General features: G+C 40.1%; 1 protein-coding gene across 1 annotated transcript in view; it reads right to left on the bottom strand.

Annotated features, from left to right (window-relative positions):
* The window catches only part of SLC41A2 (solute carrier family 41 member 2), a 57,499-nt gene that overhangs the window by 4,685 nt on the left and 29,312 nt on the right, over positions 1-23,502 (bottom strand). Inside the window, exons 6-10 of the mRNA XM_060245585.1 lie at positions 22,785-22,931; positions 16,250-16,397; positions 15,262-15,341; positions 7,465-7,596; positions 5,528-5,676 (exon numbers count right to left, since the gene is read on the bottom strand). Of these exons, the coding sequence (XP_060101568.1) occupies positions 5,528-5,676; positions 7,465-7,596; positions 15,262-15,341; positions 16,250-16,397; positions 22,785-22,931 (656 nt within the window). The remainder of the gene's footprint in view (positions 1-5,527; positions 5,677-7,464; positions 7,597-15,261; positions 15,342-16,249; positions 16,398-22,784; positions 22,932-23,502) is intronic.

Genomic DNA, 23,502 nt, shown 5'->3' with positions numbered 1-23,502 from the left:
TTAGACTGTTGCAGTTTGAAATTCAGATTCTGTTGAATTACTAAATTTGCTGAATATAGGCAAAATTAGTAAGACTGTTGTATGGTTTAGGTTGAATTTAATTACCATGAGATTGTTCTCAGATTATTGTTTCATGTTGTTAGTATTATTACCTGACCTGTCTTCTCTAAACCTTTTTTTCAGAATATAAATATTTTAAAAAGTAAATACACTTGCTGAAATATGTTACATGTTCTTTATCCTCTTCACCCATTAGAAATAGCCACTTTCCAATTACCAACAAAAGGTAAGAATTCCTGATAATTACATGAATTGAAGGATAACAATGAGAAAACATTAAGAACTATGTGATATACAAGAAATGCTGACAATATTCCCACTTCCTCTTCCCTAACTGCCATAAATCTGAAGACATCCTACTAACTGTAACACAAGCTCACCCTCCTTTTTGCCTTTTATTTATTTTTCAAAGATTTTTAAGCCACTTTACACTCCAGGTTTCCTTCAACATAATGACATCTTCCCAGTTCTTAGAGTTCCATCCTCAGTTTCTGTACCCACTCATTTGGTACCCCACTATTTTCACACTTCTAAGGCTTGACAGCTCCTCTCTAGAAGTCCTTCAGGAGGATGCAAATGCCATAGGAATTAGACCTACAGAACAAAAGCAACAGACCTAGTTTCCTGCTTCTAAGTGTGTTTCTGCAACTATAATTCATATGATCATGGTTATGATTGTTGCTTGGCTTGCCACCCTCCCATCTAGCCAGGGAAAAGTACAAAAGGTAGCCCTACAATGCCTGCTACAAGAGCATGCCTCTTGGATAATTGAGACTGTTCATCTTGTTCAATGATTGATTCAGACCTGTTCAAATGACTGCTCATAGTTTACAAGTGAAGGATTCATGATCTTTTGTGAGATCTCTGCATCTGAAAAGTTAGTTTCACTTCATCCCCTCCTTTAAAAAAAATTAAAGATTGTTTTCATTCTTATGTGGGGGTTGCAGAACCATCTCCGCAGTTCGTACATGTCCCCACTGGGTGCATTTTTTGATCCACACTTTGCAGCCAAATTCAGAATTAAATGACAAATATTTTATATATTTCAAAGCTATCCATGAAAAAGAGATAAGAAATGTCCTTGATTACATTATTTTGACATTTATCAACAGACACCACAACAGGAATTTCTACTTCATAAATTTGTATGATTTTTTAAAAATGAATAGATTAAAATCTTTCTTCAGGATTACAAATGTTTCACATTTACTTTAATGAAGCAATTTTAACCAATCAGAGAGAGCAAGTTAGGTATGCAGCCATAATCATCACAACGGAAAGAAAATGCAAATATATCACTGCAGAGATTTGCCCTAAAAATCAATGCAATGAATAATAAATTAGATAGAACATACCAATATTTTGTTATATTAGCTCACATTTTGGACAGTTCATAACTGATTATTGCTTCAAAGTATACATTCATTCAGGATTCCTAAAGATACTACTTTTTTCTCAATTGGAATATTTTCAGTTTATCTGTTAAAATGCAAATATGGGATAAAAACTGGCTTTGATAAAAAGTTGAAAGCACAAATACATTCAGTACCAGCAGGGCTATGCTGGCAACTCTGTACTACTCAGGAGGTTGACATGTAATTTTTGGACAAGAATCTATGCAAGGTAATTGCATCATAAAGTACAGAAGGTCTGGCTGTATTTTGCTAATGTCATGTAATCTCCAGAACTTGTTTTTACTTAAGGTGATCCTACCTACAATTGTGTTTAAGGGACTTTATGGTGTGTTTTTATTAATGACAATGAAATATGTGCTTATTACTATGGAATTTCAGCATCTTTCAGCTTCCAAAAAGCAGAGGAAAAGAGTTCAAAATATTGTACATCTTCAACCTTAACATCTCCATGAGATACAACATGGAGCCAGATTCTATTCTGTTCTATTTATTTATTGAATTTATATTCTGCCCTTCCCACTAGCAGGCCCAGGACGGGTTCCATCAAATAGTACAACAATAAAAACACAACATTAAAATTCCACATTAAAACACCCAGAAATTCAGCAATCATAGTTTATGCCTTGACAGATAGAGTTACAGTCAAGGCAACCTAATAATGAGACACCCGCTGCCTCAACTGAAGGCAAGAATTTGAACTACTGCACTTGAATTTTGTGAGGCACCTTGAAGTGTTCTTGCCTTATCCTGAAATGATAAGCACTAAGCTGGATAAAGTATTTGTGAAACAGTGAACTGGAGTGCTGACCTGTCGCACAAGGATGAATTGTGCATCGCTGCTCAATACTGGACGTTTTCTACACACCTGAAGAAATTTGCACTTTATGAGGACTTTCTAAGACTTTGTTAAGATGCATCCTTTGGATGCGTGCCATCCAGGGAATCCTTTTTATAATGCTTTGTGGCTTTCTTTAAAATGTCCTGTGGCTTTCTTTGAATGTTTTGAGGCTTTCTTTTGAATATTTGTGATTTATTTAACTGAAATATAATTTTTTGGAACTGTTGTGAGGCTTGGTTCCATGGAGCTTTGGCTTTCCCCCTGCTTCAACTGAAGGCCTGGCAAAAGAGCTCTGTTCTTCAGGCCCTGCAGAACTGTAGTAGGTCCCACAGGGCCCTGATCCCTGATGGAAGCTCATTCCACCAGGAAGGGTCCAGGGCTGAAAAGGCCCTGGCCATTGTCAAGGCAAGTCAGATGTCCCTGGGGTCAGGGACCACCAGAAAACGCTGGGCCCTTGATCATAGGGTTCCATGGGGCTCATATAGGGAAAGGTGGTCCCAGAGATAAGCTGGCCCCTGGCCATACAGGACTTTAAAGAGAAGCATCAGTAATCATTAGGCAGTCAGTGCAGTTTGTGCAGCACAGGATGGATCCGTGTCTGTATAGCTGACAATGTCAACATCAACGCTGCTGCATTCTGCACCAGTTGCAATTTCCAGAACAGTGCCAAGAGTGGCCCCATGTAGAGAAAGTTACAATAATTAAGTCTGGAAGTGAACATTGCATGGGTCACTGTAGCCAGGTCATGGGGAGCAAGATACAGGATCTACCTCAGATGGAAAAGAGCAGATCAAGCAGCAGTGGCAGTAACCTGGGTCAATGGCTATGTATCTGCAAAGTCACAAAATGTGTGATTGCAGAGAAACTACTTTAATCATCCAGGCAGATTTACGGGCAAAGGAAAAAAACAGGCCGGGGTGCGTTAATGTTGAATTATGCATATAATGGAAAAATGCAAGGTAATGGAAAGAAAGATTCAACTGTCAGCTTCAAGCAGTCCATGACTACCAAGGCCTGTCGGTATGAGGGCAACACATTAGTGCTCCAAAACAGCATGTATACAGCTAAGAACAAAGAGCTAAAAGAGCAATGTCACAAATTGTTTATAGTTTTACAATGCCTAATTGGCAAGAAGGGTTGCAGGAAGGGCATAGCTCTTAAAAGCGGCAAGGAGAATGAAAAACAATTAAAAGAGACAGAATAAACATCTACGTGAAAATCTATTCGCTAGACCAGAGATATTAAACTCATTTGTTACAAGGGTCAGATCTGACATAAATGTCAGTTTGCTGGAGCACGAATGCCATAAAATGTAACACAAGGTACTGGAAATATAAACTTTATAAAGGTGATTTCAGATGTCGAATGGCAATAGCAGATGAATGACAATAACAGGCTTGATTGGATTAGGTGTGATATGTAGAAAGGTAGTAGGCGTGGAGATACCAGCACTGATAATGAGACAGGAAACCTAGGTCTCAATTCCACCCAGGAGGATTCAGTCTCAGAGGATGCAAAGAATAAATGGACATAAATCTGACATTAGAAACCACAACGTTCAGTTGCTGACCTAAGAGTAGCTGTGTTCTTACAAAGGAATTTCAAAGGGAGATTAGAAAGAGAGGCTTTGGAATTGCAATTGATAATGAAGCTCAAGACAATGCATCCTCCTGGACCTGAGCTAGTTTTCCTGTCTCGTTACCAATGTGAGCTATTATCATTTAGCATCTGTAATCACTCCACTCTCCAAGATATAAGGACCAATCCAAGTGTTCTAATTCCTAATGAAGGTCTTTTTGAAAGAAATCAAAATCCAGATAGAACAGAGAAATCCAATCTTTTAAAAAAACTTTTCAGAATAAGCCAAATAATATCCTCAGTGTAAATTGTGCTTGTCAGAAGAATCCAGCCCGCCATCCTCCCTCCCTCTCTTCTGAGGAAGAAGTGTCCTTGTGCACAGGGCTCTTTTTGAGCAGGAATGCACAGGAATGCAGTTCCTGTTGGCTAGGTGTCAAGGGGTGTGGCCTAATATGCAAACGAGTCCCTGCTGGACTTTTTCTACAAAAAGCCCTGTGTTACACAATTTTGAACATCACAAGGTGTGGCCTAACATGTAATGACTTCCTGCTGGGTTTTTTCTACAAAAAAAGACCTGCTTGTGCACAAAAGCTGGAATAAAACATTGGTCTGGAAGCTGCTGTCATGGGACTCACTTTGTTCTCTCTGTCTCTTTCTCCCCTCCCTTCCTCCCCAAAAGAGAAGCAGCCCCAGAGAAGGAAGCAGAAGCTCTCTGTGTGTGTGTGTGAGAGAGAGAGGCTTGTCTTTATATTTCTCCCACACAAAGCAGGAAGCAGCTATGGAGCTCTCTATGTGCCTGTGTGTGTGTGCATGCACATGTGTGTGTATGAGAGAGAAAGAGAGAGGGGGGAGGGAAAGAGGGAGGGATGCAAAAGGCAGAAAACAGGAAATAGGAAGCAAAGAGCCACTGAGGGAGCAGGGAAAAAAGCAAGCTACAGTGTGGCTGTGGCTGCAGCAGCAGCCCTGGAAAAGGAAGCAGGAGAAGGAAGTTGCTTGGGGGACAGATTTGAGCCCTGCGTGGGTTGGATCCACCCTGTGGGCTGCATGCTTGACACCCCTAAGCTAGACCGAAAAGGAGAAATGTGAAAATTCCCTGATGGACTATTTTTTTCAATACAGTTTTAAAATTCAACAATAGCCTTTTGTAAAACTACATGTATGCAAGAAATACAAAATTCAGCTACAAAATAAATGGAATGGTAAATTGAATGCTATGACCATAAGTTAGGGGAGGGGAAATAAAAAGCAAAAGATGAGAACAACAGACTAATTCATGAGAAAGAATATTGGATTGTTCCATCTTGGGGGTGGGGTGGTTTTAAAAAAGGCTTCTGGCCCTGACCTAGATAGTCCAGGAACCCAACCTTGTCAGATTTCAGAGGCTAAGCAGGACTGACCCTGGCAAGTACTTGGATGGGAGACCTCCAAGGAATACCGGGGCCAGGACAGAGAGGCAGGCCAGCAAGCCACCTCTCTGAAATGTCCAAGTCCCACTAGAGGTTGCCAGAAGTCAGCCATGACTTTACAGACACACACACACAAATAAATAGATAGATAGATAAATAAATAAAAAAGGCTTCCGATATAATGTTCTCTGCAAGTGAGCAATAATAGTTACAGGCTGTCTGATCCTTACCTGGAGAAGAGCTGTAAACAAATATACCGCTACAAAGATGGGAGTCAATGACGTGTGACCACTCTTCATTAAATAAATAGTATACAGGAAAATTAAGTGTCCAGGAATCACCAAGAGTAGAAGGACTTGGGCTGATTTATTATTTACATCTGGAATTAAAAATAAACAACAACATTGATCAATTCAGAGCCTTTAACGATTAAGGTGTTTTCAATTAACAATAATGCACAAACAAGAGGTAAATTGCAGCTGGGAAAATAACTAGTATTTTCTTTTGATAAAAAGGTCTAATACATTTTGATTTTAAGGCCTCCCATTCCCATACATAATGGAAATGGAATTTTTAAAATGTATGTAAAATAATCAAACTTATTTGCTTCAGAGTCACATAAAGCTCTTTCACATGTATTGTGTAGCTCCTGGAGGCTGAGGAGGAACAGGCTTACACTCAAGTAAGCATGCTTAGCATCAGGACCTCAGTCAGCCTCTGAGTGCTGACCCATAGGTAGGCAACTATTTCTGCAGCATGTGAAGTGGAGAAGGAGGGGGAAATAGGCAGGTTTGCAAACTCTTTTCCTCCATCACAGAGGTCACCTGGCGACACAGAGTGAGAGAAAAGAGTGCAAAAACTGAGGAAGCCATTGGAAAGAGGGGCAGAATTAAAGAGGCCTGCACAGGGTTCCATAGCTCTTGTAGGACTTGTATTTACTAACCTTGGTGTCAAGACTAAGAGAGATACACAATGATGCAAAGGGTGGTCAGTGATTTATATGGTACATGGGTGTTTCTTTCTCCCACTGGTGCCAAAAAATAATTCTCTAACCTTTCCCTATGTTGGTCTTATGGAGACTGTTATTCCCATATTTATTTTTTTAAATCGCCTTCTAGCATGGTCATGTTGAAAAATGCATACATATGTATTTTATCTTTTTGTCAAAGAAAGTATTAAGAGTTTTAATAAAGGCATGTGTAATATTTGTTCATGTCTTGTGGCTCTCAAACATCTGACATTTATTCTATGTGGCTCTTACATTAACTAAATTTGGCCATCCCAGAGCTAGCCACACTGATGTTATTATTAAAAGGGCACATCAGTTAACTGAAGTTGGGTGAAAAGAAATATACTGAAGCTAATGATGTCATATTTTATCCCTGATGAAAAGATTCCAGAAATGCTTAAAAGTTTTCAGAGATTTAGCAACCAGTGAACTTTTGGGATTTCTGATACAATGAGAGATTCTGAGGTAGGCTTTCAACCATGAGTTACTGTGGATTTCCTGACTGAGTTTATGGACTGTATCTATGGCCCTGCTTGGTGATTCTGGTTTGTCCTAATAAAGGTATTACTGCTATACCACTTAGGAATCCCTACTCAGCTGAAATGAAATTTCACATCTATGTGTGGATGTTCTATCAAGAGGCAAAGAGGTTCTTTCCCACTGAAAGATCTGAGGGCAATAAGCACACCCATGGTGAAGGAAAACAGTTTTATTGAAATCTCTATAGCAATGAGATATCAACAATTCACAAGAATAAACAGAGAATATGTCCACACCCACACCCCTTCTGCTATCGGAAGCCCAAAGAATGACAGCAGGTGGACTTCAGGTGTTAGATGATGTGCTCAGCATTGCTCCAGCTGAGCCAAAGTTCCTGTAGCAGAAGGGGCATGTGTATATTCTCTGTTTTATTCTTGTGACTACAGAGATTTCAATAAAACTATTTTCCTTTACTACTGGTGAGTTTATTGCCCTCAAAACCCTTAATGGAAAAGAACCTCTTTGCCTCTTGGCAATGCAGTGGAGATTTCGGGAAGGGAATAATTGGGGGAATGGTCCTTATAATTAAAGTAATAATGTTTGCTTTAATAATAAATTAGGTGTTTGGTGAATATATCAGATGAAAGATGAAAATGATAACAGTCATAGCACACATACCAGTGCCATAATATGTCCTACAAGGGTAATAGCAACCCTTGGCGTCTTCTGGTAACTCTCCAGGAACACTGTGCAAATGTAAATACGTAGAAATTCTGCTTGCTTGAATTGCCACTAGATTACCACCAATACCTAGATGACAGAAAACAAAAGAAAATTTCATTATTTATATATAATGATACAAAACTAGATTAACAAAACTATATAACTTTGAAAACAAGGTTACCTACCTAGTGTTTGATGTTTGCTAGAAAGCAAAAAGTACCCCCACATACACAATGCTTTAGCTTTAAGATGTTGCCAGCCTATGACTACTCATTCTTCTATTTATTTGGTGCCAACAGCAGGTGAGGCATCATGCAGGAACAGAGATGCCTTACCAAACAGGAACAAGTTATAATTTACATCAGATTGCCAGCACCCTAACAGATACCAGCAAGACATGAAATACCCACATGGTACAGTGCTGAGTTTGGATATGGCACCGCAGCTTCAAAATTGTACTCAACTGGGAAATTTACTGGGATACTTTCTCAGTCTAACTTCCTTTACAGAGTTAGTTTTGAACTAAAACAATGCTTCTCAGTTCTTTGGAGAAATGAGGGGATGCAAATGTAACCAAAAATGGAGAAATCCTTACTAGTCATCAATGCACCTAGTGACTACATGCTAAGGGGCATATTATCCAGTATCTTCAATATTTCTAGAGCAACAAGGAAGCAATACATTTGCTTCTGTTAATTTTTTCTTGCAAACTGAAATGGGCCGCTTCCCCTGTAGGAGCCGTTCCTGACAAAGCAATGACAGCCATCATCGTGATGGTGGGAAATGAACTTTGTACATTTGATTTGAATTGATTTTCTTTTTAACTGCAGACTTCAACTAAAAATGTAAAGCCCTGCAAGTTGGTAGACTTATGAAAACATGCACAATGCCATTTTCTTAAACAGCAAGAAACATGGGGGAATATACTGAGAAACCTAGGAAAAAGTTAGTGGTCAGTCCACATAATTCCTTGTGACTCTAACTAGAAATGATGCAGAATGACTTTCTATAAGTGCTTTTGTATATTTCACTCTAGTTCAGATGTGGGGTGGAAGGCTTTTTTACTGCTGCCACAGCGCAGGAAGAAGAAGCAGCCACTTCCTGAATCAAATTCTCTTTCCCAAGTTGTTATTCTTCTCACAGGAGAAGATGTATGTTTAGCACCCACTCACCCTTGCTGTTAGGGTTGTCAGGTCCCCAGCAGGACAGCAGGGTTGCCAGCTCCAGGTTGGGAAATTACTGGAGATTTGGGGGTGTAGCCTGGGGAGGGCAAGGACCTCAGTGGGTACAATGCCATAGAATCCACTCTCCAAAGCATCCATTTTCTCCAAGGGAAATTATGTTTGTTGTCTGGAGATGAGCTGTAATTCCAGGGGATCCCTAGGTCCCACCTAGAGGCTGGGATCCCTTGTTGTCATGCATGACAGACTGTATCTCAGAGACAAAACCATTCACAAATTCCCAGCAGATCTGTAAACTGGGAACGTATCCCAAGAAAGAAGGGTAAATTATCCTTTCCCTGCACTGCTACTCAGGGTTGCCATTCCTCAGTTGGGTGAAAATACACAATAGGCTACACAGAGGAATGAAGCTGCAACCAAATAAAACAAACCACTCTGTGTAGAATGCTATTAGAAAATATAATTCATACAAGGAAAAGAGTGCATTTCAGCAACCTCATAATTTTACATACTGCATGTGCATATTTATGCACATATATACACCATTGTGCAAATAGTCCAAAACATCATCAGAAGAGCTCCAACGGACCACTAGTAAAGCCTGTTTCAGACCGCCAGGTCCTTCCCTCCAGGGAGCATTTTGCAAAACTTGCGGTATATGTGTAGAAAATGTTCAGTTCTTTCACAAATTCATGCACAATTGGAACGCTGCTGCCTCCATCTGGTCAGCAAGTTAATTGTGTCCCAGATTAACTTGCTGACCAGATGGAGGCAGCAGCGTTCCAATTGTGCATGAATTCCACACATATACTGCAAGTTTTGCAAGACGCTCCCTGGAGGAAGGACCTGGTGGGTATCTGGGGCTCGGGGGAAAGTATTTTTTGAAGTAGAGGCATCAAATTTTCAGCATAGCATCTGGTGCCTCTCCTCAAACCTCCCATGTTTCAAAAAGATTGAAATCAGGGGTCCAATTTTATGAGCCCCAAAAAGAAGGTGCCCTATCCTCCATTGTTTTTAACGGAAGAAAGGCATTTAAAAGGAACGTGGTCCCTTTAAATGTAATGGCCAGAACTCCCTTCAGAGTTCAATCGTATTTGCCATAACCTTACTCCTGGCTCGACCCCCAAAGTCTCCAGATATTTCCTGAATTGGGCCTGGCAACCTTACTGCTGCTTTGAAAATAAATTGGAACCTCTCTGGCTGCAGCAAGAAAAGAAAAAGAAACAATTCAAGAAACACTCTATATTTCTAATTAGCATTTGATCTGGCTATTACCAGCAAAACAAACAGGCAGAATGAAACCCTGGTGTTTCCAGCACCTTACAGAGTCTCTCAAATTATGTTTTCTGTTCTTAAAAGGGTTGCAAGTTACAGGACTGAAATTATTTTCAGTCATTTGATCTTGAGGTATACGCCTTCAATGAGCAGAGAGATATTTTTCCTTCCCTAATAGACAATTTGTTTCCTGTAATAGCTTTTCCACTAACATGTTTGTTGAATTACCTGGGCTGTTCAACAGACTAATCACCTCACTAAGAGCTGCAGAAAGCCATTAAAGAGATACATGCAGTGGAGATTAGCATGCACACACAACAGGTTGTCAATAGACCAAATTGTTTGTACAAATCTTTAGTGACTGAATGACCTCCTTGAGAAAGCTTCAGCTGTAGTCACATGAAAAAGTTATCAGTATGAAGGCCTAAGAGGCTTTCAAATCCCTCAGAACTTAATAAAATATATAAACCTCACAAATGCATGCTTTATGAATTGATTTATATGTATTGTGGTGTACCCCTCAGGACACTGTAAAATGGTGCCAGCTTTTTAACAGTCATCTGGGAAGAAACATGCATTTAAATCTCAATTAAAACCATTGTTTTGTAATTGCTCTAATTAAAATCATTTTTTCCTAATTGCCCAGAATCTCTCACAGCTCATATCTGGTTTATGTCAGCAAAATAATGACTATCAGCAAAAATGAACAATGCCAGTATGGTATAGTGGTTAAAGTGTCAGATTAGGCTTTGGGAACCAAGTTTCAAACTCCCAGTCTGCCATGGAAATGTGCTAGGTGACCAGTCACACACACTAAGCCTGGCCTACCTCACAAAGGTGTTGTGAAGATAAAATGGAGGAGAGGGGAATGACTGGGTCCTGACTGGGGACAAAGGCATGCAAAAATGAAGTTAACAAATAAATAAACAAATGCTCAGAGTACTGAGCTGACCAGTGGTTTCTACAAACAAAGCCTTCCTTGTATTTGTACTTCAGATCTCTTCTCCTGAAGAGTCAGGTTCACTGCTTGGGAGTGCTACTTAATACAGCAGTTTCCTTGGAAAACCTTTTCCTCAAGCATTTCTTCAGCTTTGGCTGATGCATCAGTGGTATCTCCTGTTCAGTCAGATCTAGTCACAGTGATTCATGAGTCAGTTACATTTATGCTGGACTACTGCAATGCATTCCACTTGGGGCTACCCTTGAAGAGTGTTTGGAAGTGAAGAATGCTGCTGCTAGACTGCTAGTCAGGGCCAACTATCAGGAGCATGTGGCCTTGATACTACAGCAATTACACTGACTACCAATCTGCTCCAAAGCCCAATTCATGAAGTTGGTTTTGACCCTCAAACTCCTTTGTACCTTAGGACTAGGGTATCTGGAAGAAAAAAAAATCTTGTCCCATATGTTCCTGCCTAGGAATGAATGCATGAATCACAGGGAAAGACCCTCCTGACCGTCCCATCAATCAAACAAGCTTGTTTGGTGGGTACACAAGAGAGAACCTTTTCAGCACCAGCCCAACTATTATCCAACAGTCTTCCCAGGAAGGTATGCCTGTCCCCTTCACTTGCAATCTTTATGAGGCAGTTGAAGATTTTTTTAAAAATAAGAAAGTTTATTTAATACATTCTACATACATATTACTGCACAATAAAAAAAAATGGAAATTTACTGAGATGTGGAATAAACTTTAAAAGTAAAGTTTGTAAAAACAGGGACTTGTATCAAAAGAAACAACAACAGAAAAAAGGACAAGGAAGGCCAACAATACATCCCAAGTCTAATCAGAAAATGGTTTGGAATCTATTCCATACCACCTCATAAAAGTTTGTTTAATACATTCTACATACATATCACCCCACCAAGAAAAGTTAGAAATTTACTGGGATGTGGAATAAACATTTAAATTAAGGTTTGTAAGAACAGGCAGGGCTTTTTTTGAGCAGAAATGCACAGGAATGCAGTTCTGCCTGGCTTGGTGTCAGGGTGTGTGGCCTAATATGCAAATGAATTGGGCTTTTTCTACAAAAAAAGCCCTGAGAAGAGGTACTTATTCAATCAAGAGGAACTTCAACAGAAAATCTGGGCAGGGAAGGCCAACAATACATCTCAGGTCTAATCATATAATGGCCCCCACAAAATTGTTTGGAATCCACCCTATACCACAGTAGAGGGACCTACTTTCCTGAAGTATCTGGGACCTGCCAATAAGAGGGGGGGAAATGGTTTTATGTAGGACTGCATTTGGTTACATGTACAAGCTTTTTATGTTTTTCATACATTTTATCCATGTTGTACGCCGCCTTGAGCTCTGCAAGCAAGAAAGGTGGCTAATAAATATTTTAACTAATAATAATTTTAAAACCTCTCCCAGATCCTAATACGTCACTTCAACTACCATACCACACTGTGTTTCTAAGAAGCAGTGTTGCCCAAAAACTGGAGGGAAAAAAATCTTACTCCTTTAACAGAGGCTTAATGGGATGCTTCCAGATAACAGACAGCCCTACTGGGAAGAGATAAGTTGTCTTGTACCAAGTCAGAGCAGGTCCATTTACTGTAATACTGTCCATAGTGGCTGGTCATGGCTCTTAAACATGTCAGCAGTGCTGCAGAAACCATGTTCAATGAACTTGCTTTTATGTCATGAAAGGAGGTAATGTTTTGTTTTCCATCTGAATATACGGCACTTTAAAAATCTGCAGACATAAATAAAGTGGGTTGTATCATTTCATGCTCAAACAGCGCAGCCCTTTGTTCCTGAGTCAAGGAGTGACTGTGATAATACGGTAGTCTTTTAAGGTCTTTAAAAGGCTACAGTGAGAAAAGGCAGTGATGCCAAATATGTGATTTTAGTATGAGGCTTGAGATACTTGGCATTTTTCTTAAAACCACAGTTCCTGGGCTTATGAGTATAATCAAGATACTCAGCTTTAAATAAAAGCTGCTAGACTAGAACAAAGGATGGCTTAGAAAAACAAATCCTAAAATTTCCAAAATAATGGCTGCAATGTGCCCATGAAGTACTCCTAAGATGGAAATGCAGCTTTTAAATATGTAAGCCTGATCTGTGGGGAAACCTGAGAAAAATATAATTATTTTCAAACATGCCGACATGAAGGGGTGAAAGAAGATGCAAAAAGAAACTGAATAGCAGCTACAAAGACAGAAGTATAAGAATCACAGAGCTGCTGTCAAAAACAGCAGATTTGTATTGACATTGTACCTTCCCCTCCATCTTACACCAATGTTGACATCACAATGCTGATCACTGCCACCCCCCAACTGGAGGCAGTCTTTGCATGGGCTATCATTTCCAGTAGAAGGCCTATGTTGCATATTCAGGTTGCAAAAAAGGACTAAGAAGCAGGGGCATAGCTAGGGCTTCGGGGGCCTGGGGCGCAAGATTTATGTGGGCCCCCCTATGTGTGTGGCGGAGGGGAGGGGAGGGGCTTCCCTGCCTTAAGACGCCGAGCGGCGCGCGGCCCTCCCCACATCCCTCCGCCCCCGCAGCCTGCCTCACGCACGCCCGAAGTTCCTCTTTCTGGTGCACCGCCGCGGCCGGGGCCAGGAGCGGCTGAGTCGTCGGCGCCTGGGAGTTGAGGGGGCCGGAGAGCTCCGGGGCGCTGCTGCCGAGCGTGGGGATGCGGCCACTGGGCGCGCAACGCCGCCGCCGCCTCCTCCTCCTCCTGCCCGCCGCCGCCTTCTGCCTCCTGCTGCTGCCTGCGGCACGTGGAGCAGCAGGAGAAGCCTCGAGCAGGCGAGGGTCGGACGCCGCTTCCCCCGCCCCGAGCTGGGACTGTGGCCGGAAGGTCTGCGCGACACTCCGGAGCCCTGCCGGGGAGGGGAGGGACCCCCCTTGGCAATGCGGGGGCCCCCCAGATCCCCCAGACCTGGGGCGATCCGCCCCCCCTCCCTACGCCACTGCTAAGAAGAAAATGTCTTACAGAACAACTCTGCCACACCAAAACACAGACTAATCCTGTGGGAAAGAAGCAGTACCAAGCACCAGTAAAGATTTCAGGGAAGGAAGATTATAATATATGGCATTTATTTATTTTAAATGTGGCTTTCATGCTTTTTTCTTAAATAAAACCCTTATACAAGACAACACAGTTTACTCAAAAGCAGGCATGGTGTCAACCGTCTTAGAAGGATATAACTCTTTTTAGGATTGAATCAATAATTTACTGATAGTAATCCTTTACTAAATCGTATGCCAAAGAACAGCAAGTGTCAGGGTATAAAATAGTTCTAATAATGTAACATTTTAAGGCATGAAAGTATTTATTTAATTTCATGTATATTCCGCCTTTCCCACATGCAGGCTCAGGGCAGGTTCCATCATAAAATCACACAATAAAATCCATTAAGTAATTAAAATTCAGTTAGAAAACAGAACATTAACATTAAAACTAAACCATGCCTTGACAGATATCCACCCAATATTACACTATTCGCCACAGTTTCCAACCTCCAGTTGGTGGCTGGAGATCTTCCACTATTACAACTGAACTACAGACTACAGAGACCAGTTCACTTGGAAAAAATGGTCACTTTGCGAGGTGGATTCTGTGGCATTATACTCCATTATACTCCCCTCCCCAAACCCCTTCCTTCTCAGGCTCCATCCCAAAAATATCCAGATACTTCCCAATGCAGAGCTGGCAACTTTACAGACTTACAGGATCCTTTAACAAGATTCTAGGAAATATTTGGATTTAAATATCTGGGAACTTTTCAAAATAGAAATCCATGTATCTTTAAAACGTATGTGAATGTACAAAGAGTCGACACTTTTTCATTCTTTCATCCATCAAGAGTGTTTGTAGAGCTATTTTAATGCACTATGTTCTGACATGTTAACATCTTCTATTTAATAAAGTGTACATGAAATGAGAATGGGAGCTGTACGTGACCTGCTTGAATGATTCATTGCTGGGGGGCAGGGGACAAAATCAGGTATACTGACAGATTGTGCTGCCACAAACAAAAACACCAGAATGATAACACAGGCCTCTTCTAATCTTGCAACTCTTTAGATGGATATAAATACACATTTTAATGAAGATATTTTAAAACCTCTAGCTGGGGTCTAGACATAAAACCACGATCGTTTTAAAGTCACTCTTTCTCCACTGTGACAACACACAACCAAGAACTACTTTTACTCTAAAATTATAGTCTGACTTTACAGCAGTAGATATCCACCCACTATGTCTCTGTTTGGCCTTTTATCTAAGTAGCATGTGTTGAGCCACAGCAATTTTAAGAAATCCTGTGTTGGTCTTACCATTGATTACAGGAGTATAAACAACAATCCCAACCAAATTAGGATCAGATACAGTTGTGTCCAGAATAAGGCCACCAATACTGAAAAAGAATTCAATATTTCAGGTACAGTCAAGTAGTATGCAAAACAAACTCTACAAACACATTATTTACAACATATATATAAACTATGGAAACTTTACACAGTTATAATTTCTGCCCATGGATTGTTAATTTCAGCTATATTAAATGCTTATTACTTTCAGAAAAAAATATAAACAAAACAGGCACTTTGTCTTTGACAGCATGCAAACCAGCATCCCTACTAAGGCATCCCTACTAAGGCACACAAATAAAACATTTAGACATTATTCAACCAAAGCTAAGTACATTAAAAACCCACTGATTTCAATGAACAAAGTTTATAGGTGCCCTTAATAATTTATGTATTTAAACAAAATACTATTTCCTAGAAGTCTGCAAGACAACTTACAGCTTAAGTTTAAATTCACAACCACTAGTTTGTGTGTGGGGGGGGGGGGGGTAAAAATCAATCTACAGTATACATTCAGGATTCCAGAAGCAGTAAAAGCTCATAAAAACAGTTCCTGTTGAAAGCTCAGGTCATTGGGTGATATGAGTATGATTCCAGTGATGGCAAATCTCCCCAGAGAGAGAATTCTCAAGCTCAGAAGCCACCACAGAGGAGGCTGAGTAGTGATTTGCCTCCCATCTGAAGATGAAAGCCTTGGATAATTCTCAAGTAAGTTCAAGTGTTAGACGGTAGTCCCCTTTAAGATACCTTGAAATTCAAATGTACAAAACTTTGGTAGAATGTTCCATACAATTAGCAGGGATATGCATTTCCTTCCACACTGTAATATAATATAAGGATAAATGCAGTCTCTCGTATGACTATGTGTTAACATCTTACATACAACTATAAGAGAAACAAGCAAGTTTTCCGCCAAATATTTTTCTTGTACTCAGCTGTGATGCAAGATATTTACCTGCTTATGACCATAGCAGTTATAACAGGCTCCCACCCTGAATGGAGGACAGTTCTTGTAGCTGGATGTTTAGCAGCAATTACAATCCACATAGGAGTCAGAGCCAAGAAAAAGGCACCAACTAAAGGAGATATATAATAATATTTATCTAAAAGAGAAAAAAATGTTATTAGAATACATTTTATTTATTTTTTATTATTTATTTATTAAATCCAATTTGTTGGCTGTCCTTCCCTAAAAAGCTCATCATAAATATGTACAATAGATAATAAAAATTAAAGTAACATTAAACATCAGCAGCAAATTATTACAATGTACAAATGATGCAGAAAATTTTTTAAACCCACCAACCCCTAGGTGATGTGGGGGGGAAGGTATGAGAGTGCCAAACTGTTGCTGTCCTCAACCAAATGTCTGGTGGAACATCTCTGCCTTGCAAGCCCTGTGGAAAGATAACAAATCCCATAGGGCATGGATGTTCTCAGGCAGAGAGTTCCACCAGGAGGGGGCCAGGGCCGAAAAGGCCCTAGCCCTAGTTGAGACAGCTGGACCTCTCTTGGGCCAGGGACCCCCAAAAGGTTCTTATTGCTAGAGCATTACATTATGTTATGTATTATATATGGAGGAAATATTTTACAAGCTAATTTTGAAGTCTCATTATTTTAAAATATCAAATGCTTTCCTTTGCTCTTCATAGTTCTTCAGAAATTATTCCCATTCTTCTCAGTTACACTTGTCTCCAAGCAACTTTCAGATGACAGCCTCGGGACTGTTATTTTCCTTTCTGAAAACTATGGCAACCACTTGATATTTTCAAAAGACTGCATGGCTTTCTCACAGCTGAAGAATGAATACTCACAGGGCAATACTAAGCAGAGCCATACCCTTCTAAATTTACTGAAGTCAATGGGCTTAGAATGGTATGTAATTCCACTTATGACTGCACTGTCAGTTCTTGCTTCTAGATCATAGAATTACAGAGTTGGGAGCGACCACCAGAATCATCTAGTCCAACCCCCTGTACAATGCAGGAAATTCACAAATACGTCTCTCCCACACCCCCAATGACCCCTGTTCCACGCCCAGAAGATGGCAAGATGAGGTTTGGCAACCTCCATGTGGGGCCTGGAGATCTCCGAGAATTACAGCTTGATCTCCAAACTATAAAGATAAATTCCCTGTAGAAAATGGCTACTTTGGAGGTGGACTCAATAATATTATACCCAGCTGAAGCCCTTCCCCTCCTCAAACTCTGCCCTCCCTGAGCTCCAAATCCAAATTTCCAGGAATATCCCAACCTGAAATTGGCAACCCAACTCTACATTTTTCTTGATACATAAACCAATGGCCCACATAAAGCATTGCCAGAATTCTTCATTACCATACAAGTTAACTTTCATAAGCAATCTAAAAGTTATTTTGTAATTAATGTAGAATTTTACAAATCTGAAAGGTTACATGTGTGCAGTGTTCCTAATACAGTTATTCTTACATCTATAAGTAAATTCTAACAATGGCAAAACATAATTTAGTTCTGGTAATAAAGAATTGTTCACAATATTTCAGTATGCCGAAAGTGAACAGCAGGAATCCATCATCATCCACTCACAGTAACAATTGTATCAATTGTTTCAATGAGCAGGAGACAGTCAAGAATTTTTTCTGCATTTTTAGAAGTTTTAAAAGCAATATGTGTGGTATCCTCTATTAAATTGTCCCCATTTTCTGTTTGGTTTTTTTTATGACTATGCCCACATATTATGATGTCCAGTTTACTCCTGAACCACAGTTTACCCATAAGAACCACAATCAGCACATTTTATAGAAGTTAATTACTCTGACAGTGCTGATATCCTATTGAGTTATTTTCCTTAGCTGAGTCTGTTCATAATTTAGTAAGGTTCCTCTGCAGAATACAGAGCAACTGAAAGGTCTATAACATCAGAACAGAAAAAAGATTTCAAGCTAATCTATAGGGATCCTGAATGAATGTGTTGACAGTACAGCCTACAGTGATGCCTGTGGCCATCTCTTCATTCTCCCTGCAACACAGTGCACAGACCAGGCCCTGGAATAAAGTGGTCCTAACAAACTCAAAAGGATTCTGAGAAGAAAGGAGGGTGCCTTAACCACAGAGAGATTCTTGCACAAGCAAGTGTACTATTGTGTTGTGGGTATAGCACAAAAATAGATTTCTGTGCTTCAATTATAATCCACAGAACAGAGGCACACTGCATAAAGAACACAAAACGTATTTATACCCATCTTGACCTGGGGCCAGCTCCTCCAGAGGCCCTTCAGATCACTGTAGCAAACAGATGAAACAGAAAGTTGCCTCTGTAGACTTCTCATTGCAACTGCTTCAAAAGTGGCATAATACCCACTGCTGAAAAGCAGATAGATTTCACCCTACAGTGGGGGGTTGTAGTCTGAAGCTGAGAAAAGTCCCAAAGATAACAGCACTTCACTCAAGTCACTGCACTCAACAGCGCTCCACTCAACTCACAGACTGAAAGAATAAACTATGTAAGGGTACACTGGCCCCTAAGGTAATATGGTGGGGGAAAGTAGAATCCTGCTGATCACTATGCTTTGAAAACACAATTTATAAAGTTCATTCTTGAAATATTCAAAGTTGGCACACAGCCTAGAACAACATATAAAACAAGCTTTTGTTTTAGCACAAAACACTTCTTTATTTTAAAATTCAGTGTCTTTAAGGCATTCAGCCCAACAAAGTAGACTCTGACTTATGAAGGCTTATGCTGGAGTAATGTCTGTGAGTCTCTAAGGTGCCACTGGACTTGTATTTTAATGGACAGACAGTATAATTTATAAAGAAAAAATTAACAAAAATGCTAAAAGAAACTCACACAGCATACAGAAAAGACAACAAATAACATCAAAAATTCTTAAACTCCTAAATTTTGGAAAGTTTCTATTAATTGCATAATAGGATAAAAACAATTAAACTGAAAAGAAATTATTAGGAAAAACATATACCACTTAACTCTTAACACAAATTTACTTGCAAAATGTTAGCCCTAGTAAATACGCTTGGTTGGGTAGTAATTAGTTTTAGGCCCACTCAGTAACTTTTATTTATATGGTAAAATTCCCTAGGCTTGGCCAATAGATAGATACATACATACACAGAGAGGCCAAACCAGCAAAGACACAAAATCACCTTCTTATATTCAGCTTCTGATATGGCACACAAGAGGCCTTTGAAAGTTCAAAATAAACAATATGTTTTACTTTATTTAGAGGAGAAAAGGTCAGGTGGAACTAGGGATTAGTAGGATGTATGAGGTGAACTGATAAAACTGAGGTAACATTGTAATCACACTATCTCCATATAATTTGTTGCCAACAAGTGTTTCTGCTATACAAAAAAGTCTTTTACAACTTTAAGGAGAGAGGCTTTCTTTTCAATTTCTGCTTAAACACTCAAGCATAAGTTTCTGAGTTTCACTGACTTTTAAAGTCTAGAAGGCAGGAACATACAACCAAGACCGACAAAAGTCTTCTATATACACAAACCAGGGATCACTCCTCTTTTAAAAGCTATCTCCCTTTTCACTGGGCAGAGATTACACTAGAAGCAATTTCCCTTTCTGGCTTGAATGGCAATCCTCTCTGATTCTCTCACTCCTTTTGCCTTCTTCCCTGTCCACAGTCAGTGCTTAACTGTCTCTTCTTCAACTCAGTCCCCAACTGTCATTCCTTAACTGACTCCACAGAATTCTGTTTGAACAGCCTGTCACTAAAAGGTTCTCTGACTCTGTTAGGCATTAACCCCTGGCAGCATCACAGCTGTATGTATGTATGTATGTATGTATTTATTAATTTATTATTTTCAATCTATAACCCACCTCCTCAAAAATGGGCTCAGGGTGGGTAACAACATATAAAACTTATAGTCAAGAAAAACAATCAATTACAAGTGAAAACATCAGATAAAATTAATTAAAATATCAGGATGGTAACAGAAAAAAATCCTATATGCAGCTCCATAGCTGAGCCAGAACCCAAGTGTCAGTAATTCTATGGGCCAAGAGCTAAGGCCATCTGAAGCAGGGAGGCCATATGATGTTTTGTCCACTGCCTCAGCCAAAACTCTGCCAGAACAGCTCCATTTTACAGGCCCTACAAAATTGCATCAGGCTCTGCAGGAGCCTCATCTCTATTGAGTGGTTGTTCCACCAAACAGGGTCCAGGATTTAACTTAAGAATTAGTCCCATTGATTTAATATTGAAACTTGGCAGTTATGGAAGAAAAATGTTTTTAAATGATAACCCAAGAATAGCTTTCCGAAGATTTCCAAGTATAGTTCAGTAGCACCCTCTAGTGTTCTAAAAGGTAAAGGTAGTCCCCTGTGCAAGCACCAGTCATTTTCAACTCTGGGGTGACTTTGCCTTCACGTTTTCACAGCAGACTTTTTACAGGGTGGTTTGCCATTGCCTTCCCCAGTCATCTACACTTTCCCCCCAGCAAGCTGAGTACTCATTTTACTGACCATGGAAGGATGGAAGGCTGAGTCAACCTGGAGCCAGCTACCTGAACCAGCTTCCGCTGAGATCGAACTCAGGTCCTGAGCAGAGGGTTCCGACTGCAGTACTGCAGCTTTACCACTCTGCGCCACTCTAGTGTTCTACAGAGATATTATTCTAGATTATTGACTTGGATAGCCCAGAAGCTAAACAAGGTTGCCCCGAATTAGTATTTGGATAGGAGACCACCATAGAAGTTCAGGGTCACAACACAGAGACAAACCACTTCTGATCATCTCTTCCCTGGAAAACCCCACAGGGTTGCCATAAGTCGGCTGTGATCAGATGGCATAAAAAAAAGTTTAGAAAATGTCTATTAACTCCATAATAGGACAAAAACAGTTAAACTGAAAAGAAACGATTAGAAAAAACATTTACCTCTTCAGGCCTGTTAAAACTCTTAACACAAATTTACTTCCCAAATGTTATCCTGGATAGATACATGGCAAGTATTTGTTGGGCAGTAATTAGTTTAATGTCCTCCTGCCCAAACCGAGAGCTCAGGCAGCAAGAATCAGTCTTTGTGCCAATCTAGTGACTTGTCAGAGCTATTAACTATTGGCCTGCTCACTTTACCATCCAGTCAGCAAACCGCATTGTAGCTGCCTGCTCAGTTGGCATAAGGAAGCCCCAGGGAACAATAAGTTTTCACATGTTTCTATAAAGCTTCCGAAGCTGGCTTGGCCCCTCAGTCTGAACATCTTAAGAATGACAAAGATACTTTGACTTCCCACTCTGCAGTTTGATGTCCCATCTGCTTCCCAGCTTGACAACCTGTTTAATGGATCCTGCTTTCCTCTAAGTTGCCACACTTAACAAGTAATTTCAAAGCATCTTTATTGCTCCCATTTTAATGAATTCTTACATGCAATAATGCAAGTGAAGGGGGGGGGGAGTTGCACTCAAATTAGTACCCCAAACACATGTAAATATAGCATAGCAAATAAATTTGGCTGTGGTGGTAGGATGAGGCACCTCAGTTAACACTTTGCTTGAATTATTTACAACTGATTTCAAATTATTGCTTCTTCCTAACCTAATGTATTTAATGAGCATTGTCTTTTTCCTTTATCTTCATACAAGAGGCCATACTGAGGTGACCAAGATGGTTTGAGATGGCTTTGCTGTCTCTTCTAAATAAGGCTGATATAGAATAAAATGCCCAACAGTAGGAAAACACAACATTATCCCACACTCAGGTAGACAAGGAGTTATCTATTGCTCAATAACATTTCCAGAAAAGGAAAACAGAAAGTTAAGGCCAGTGGGATGACATCAAAGGTTAGTTCTCAGTTACGGTTTAAAATGGCATTATCCCTCTACAAAGAAAACTGAAAAAGTCCCTTGTAAACTTTTTTCTCCTACTGACCATGTATTTTTTTTAAAAAAGAGAAAGCAGTTGGTTTCACATCAGCTGTTTGTCATACATAGCTGCACTTACTAATTAATCCTAATATTACATTAATATCAACAAACTCTACTGCACTCTGCACATGTATCCTTTTAAAAAATGGAATATGTAATACTTATAGCATATGGCCTGCCAATCAAGGCATGGCCTTCAAAGTTGCCAAAAAGAAGTGCCAACCAAATACTGCCAGTTCTTCACTATTTAACAAGAAATAAGGCCTGGATACTGTACTACGGAAGGGAATGTTCTGACTTTCCCTCTCCTACCACGACTCTGCAGTCCCGCCCCTGGGGATTGGTGGACCTACAGGTATGGCGTGAGGGGACAAAGTGCAGCTGCTGAATCAGTGTTGTTGTTGCTTTTTAATCTGCACAGCCAATTCTCATTCTGCACACAATTCTCCTTCAGCCTATTAGCCAGTTTAGGAGTTCCTAAGTGAATTCTTTGTTTTCAGACAAACAAACAATACAATGCCCTACATTACTGGTAGCAGAGAGAAAAGGTTTATATATATATTAACAGCAATAAAATATTTAGCACCTACATCTTTTTCAAAGAAATAATACTCACCAAGGCAATTATAAAGACCCTGACTTATCCAAGCAAGTATGGCAAGAGTAATAAGGTCTCCAAAACTTGCAGCAATGGGAGTTGCAACGTTATCAGGATTTATGCCAGTCTTCTTTGACCCAACTATAACTCCAACCATTATTATTCCTAAACATATACAGGAAGAAGAAAATATATCATTCTTGTGCCATATTTCCAAACAAGGAATTTTTAGAAAAGAATTCTTTTCTGTGTCTTGTGCCTAGAACAGGGACCAGCCTGTGACCAGCTGGTGTGTGGGGGGAGCGGTGAGAGAAGGACACAGGCCCATAGTGCTGGGGAGAATCAGATCACAACCTTATTCATTGTAGGTTCCTCAGGTCCTCATACAGCATAGGCTGGGAACAATGGGTGCATGATAAGCTAACCAAGGAAGTGGTATTAAGGCTGAAAGTGACAGAAGCCACTGTTCCTGCCCATCACCAGCTTCCTGGGTGCATGGTCAACATGTCAACCTTGAGTTTGGCTGTTGTACACTAGGTCCTTAGAGCTCCTTAAGGGGAACCCTCTTTAGGGTCATGCAGGGAATCCACCCTGAAGAACCCGTACTATATTCCCCAGCAAATACCTAAACACCAGCAGCCAGTTTTGATGGTTATGCTCTTTTTAACAGTACAGTCAATATACAAAGCATATACCCTTCTCTATTAGAAAGACAAAAACTCCAGTGTCTATTAAC

Source organism: Heteronotia binoei, chromosome 8 (assembly GCF_032191835.1).
Source record: "Heteronotia binoei isolate CCM8104 ecotype False Entrance Well chromosome 8, APGP_CSIRO_Hbin_v1, whole genome shotgun sequence".
Classification (NCBI taxonomy): Eukaryota; Metazoa; Chordata; class Lepidosauria; order Squamata; family Gekkonidae; genus Heteronotia; species Heteronotia binoei.
Note: the sequence above shows the minus strand (reverse complement) of the source record. Positions and strands in the feature narration are given on the sequence as shown.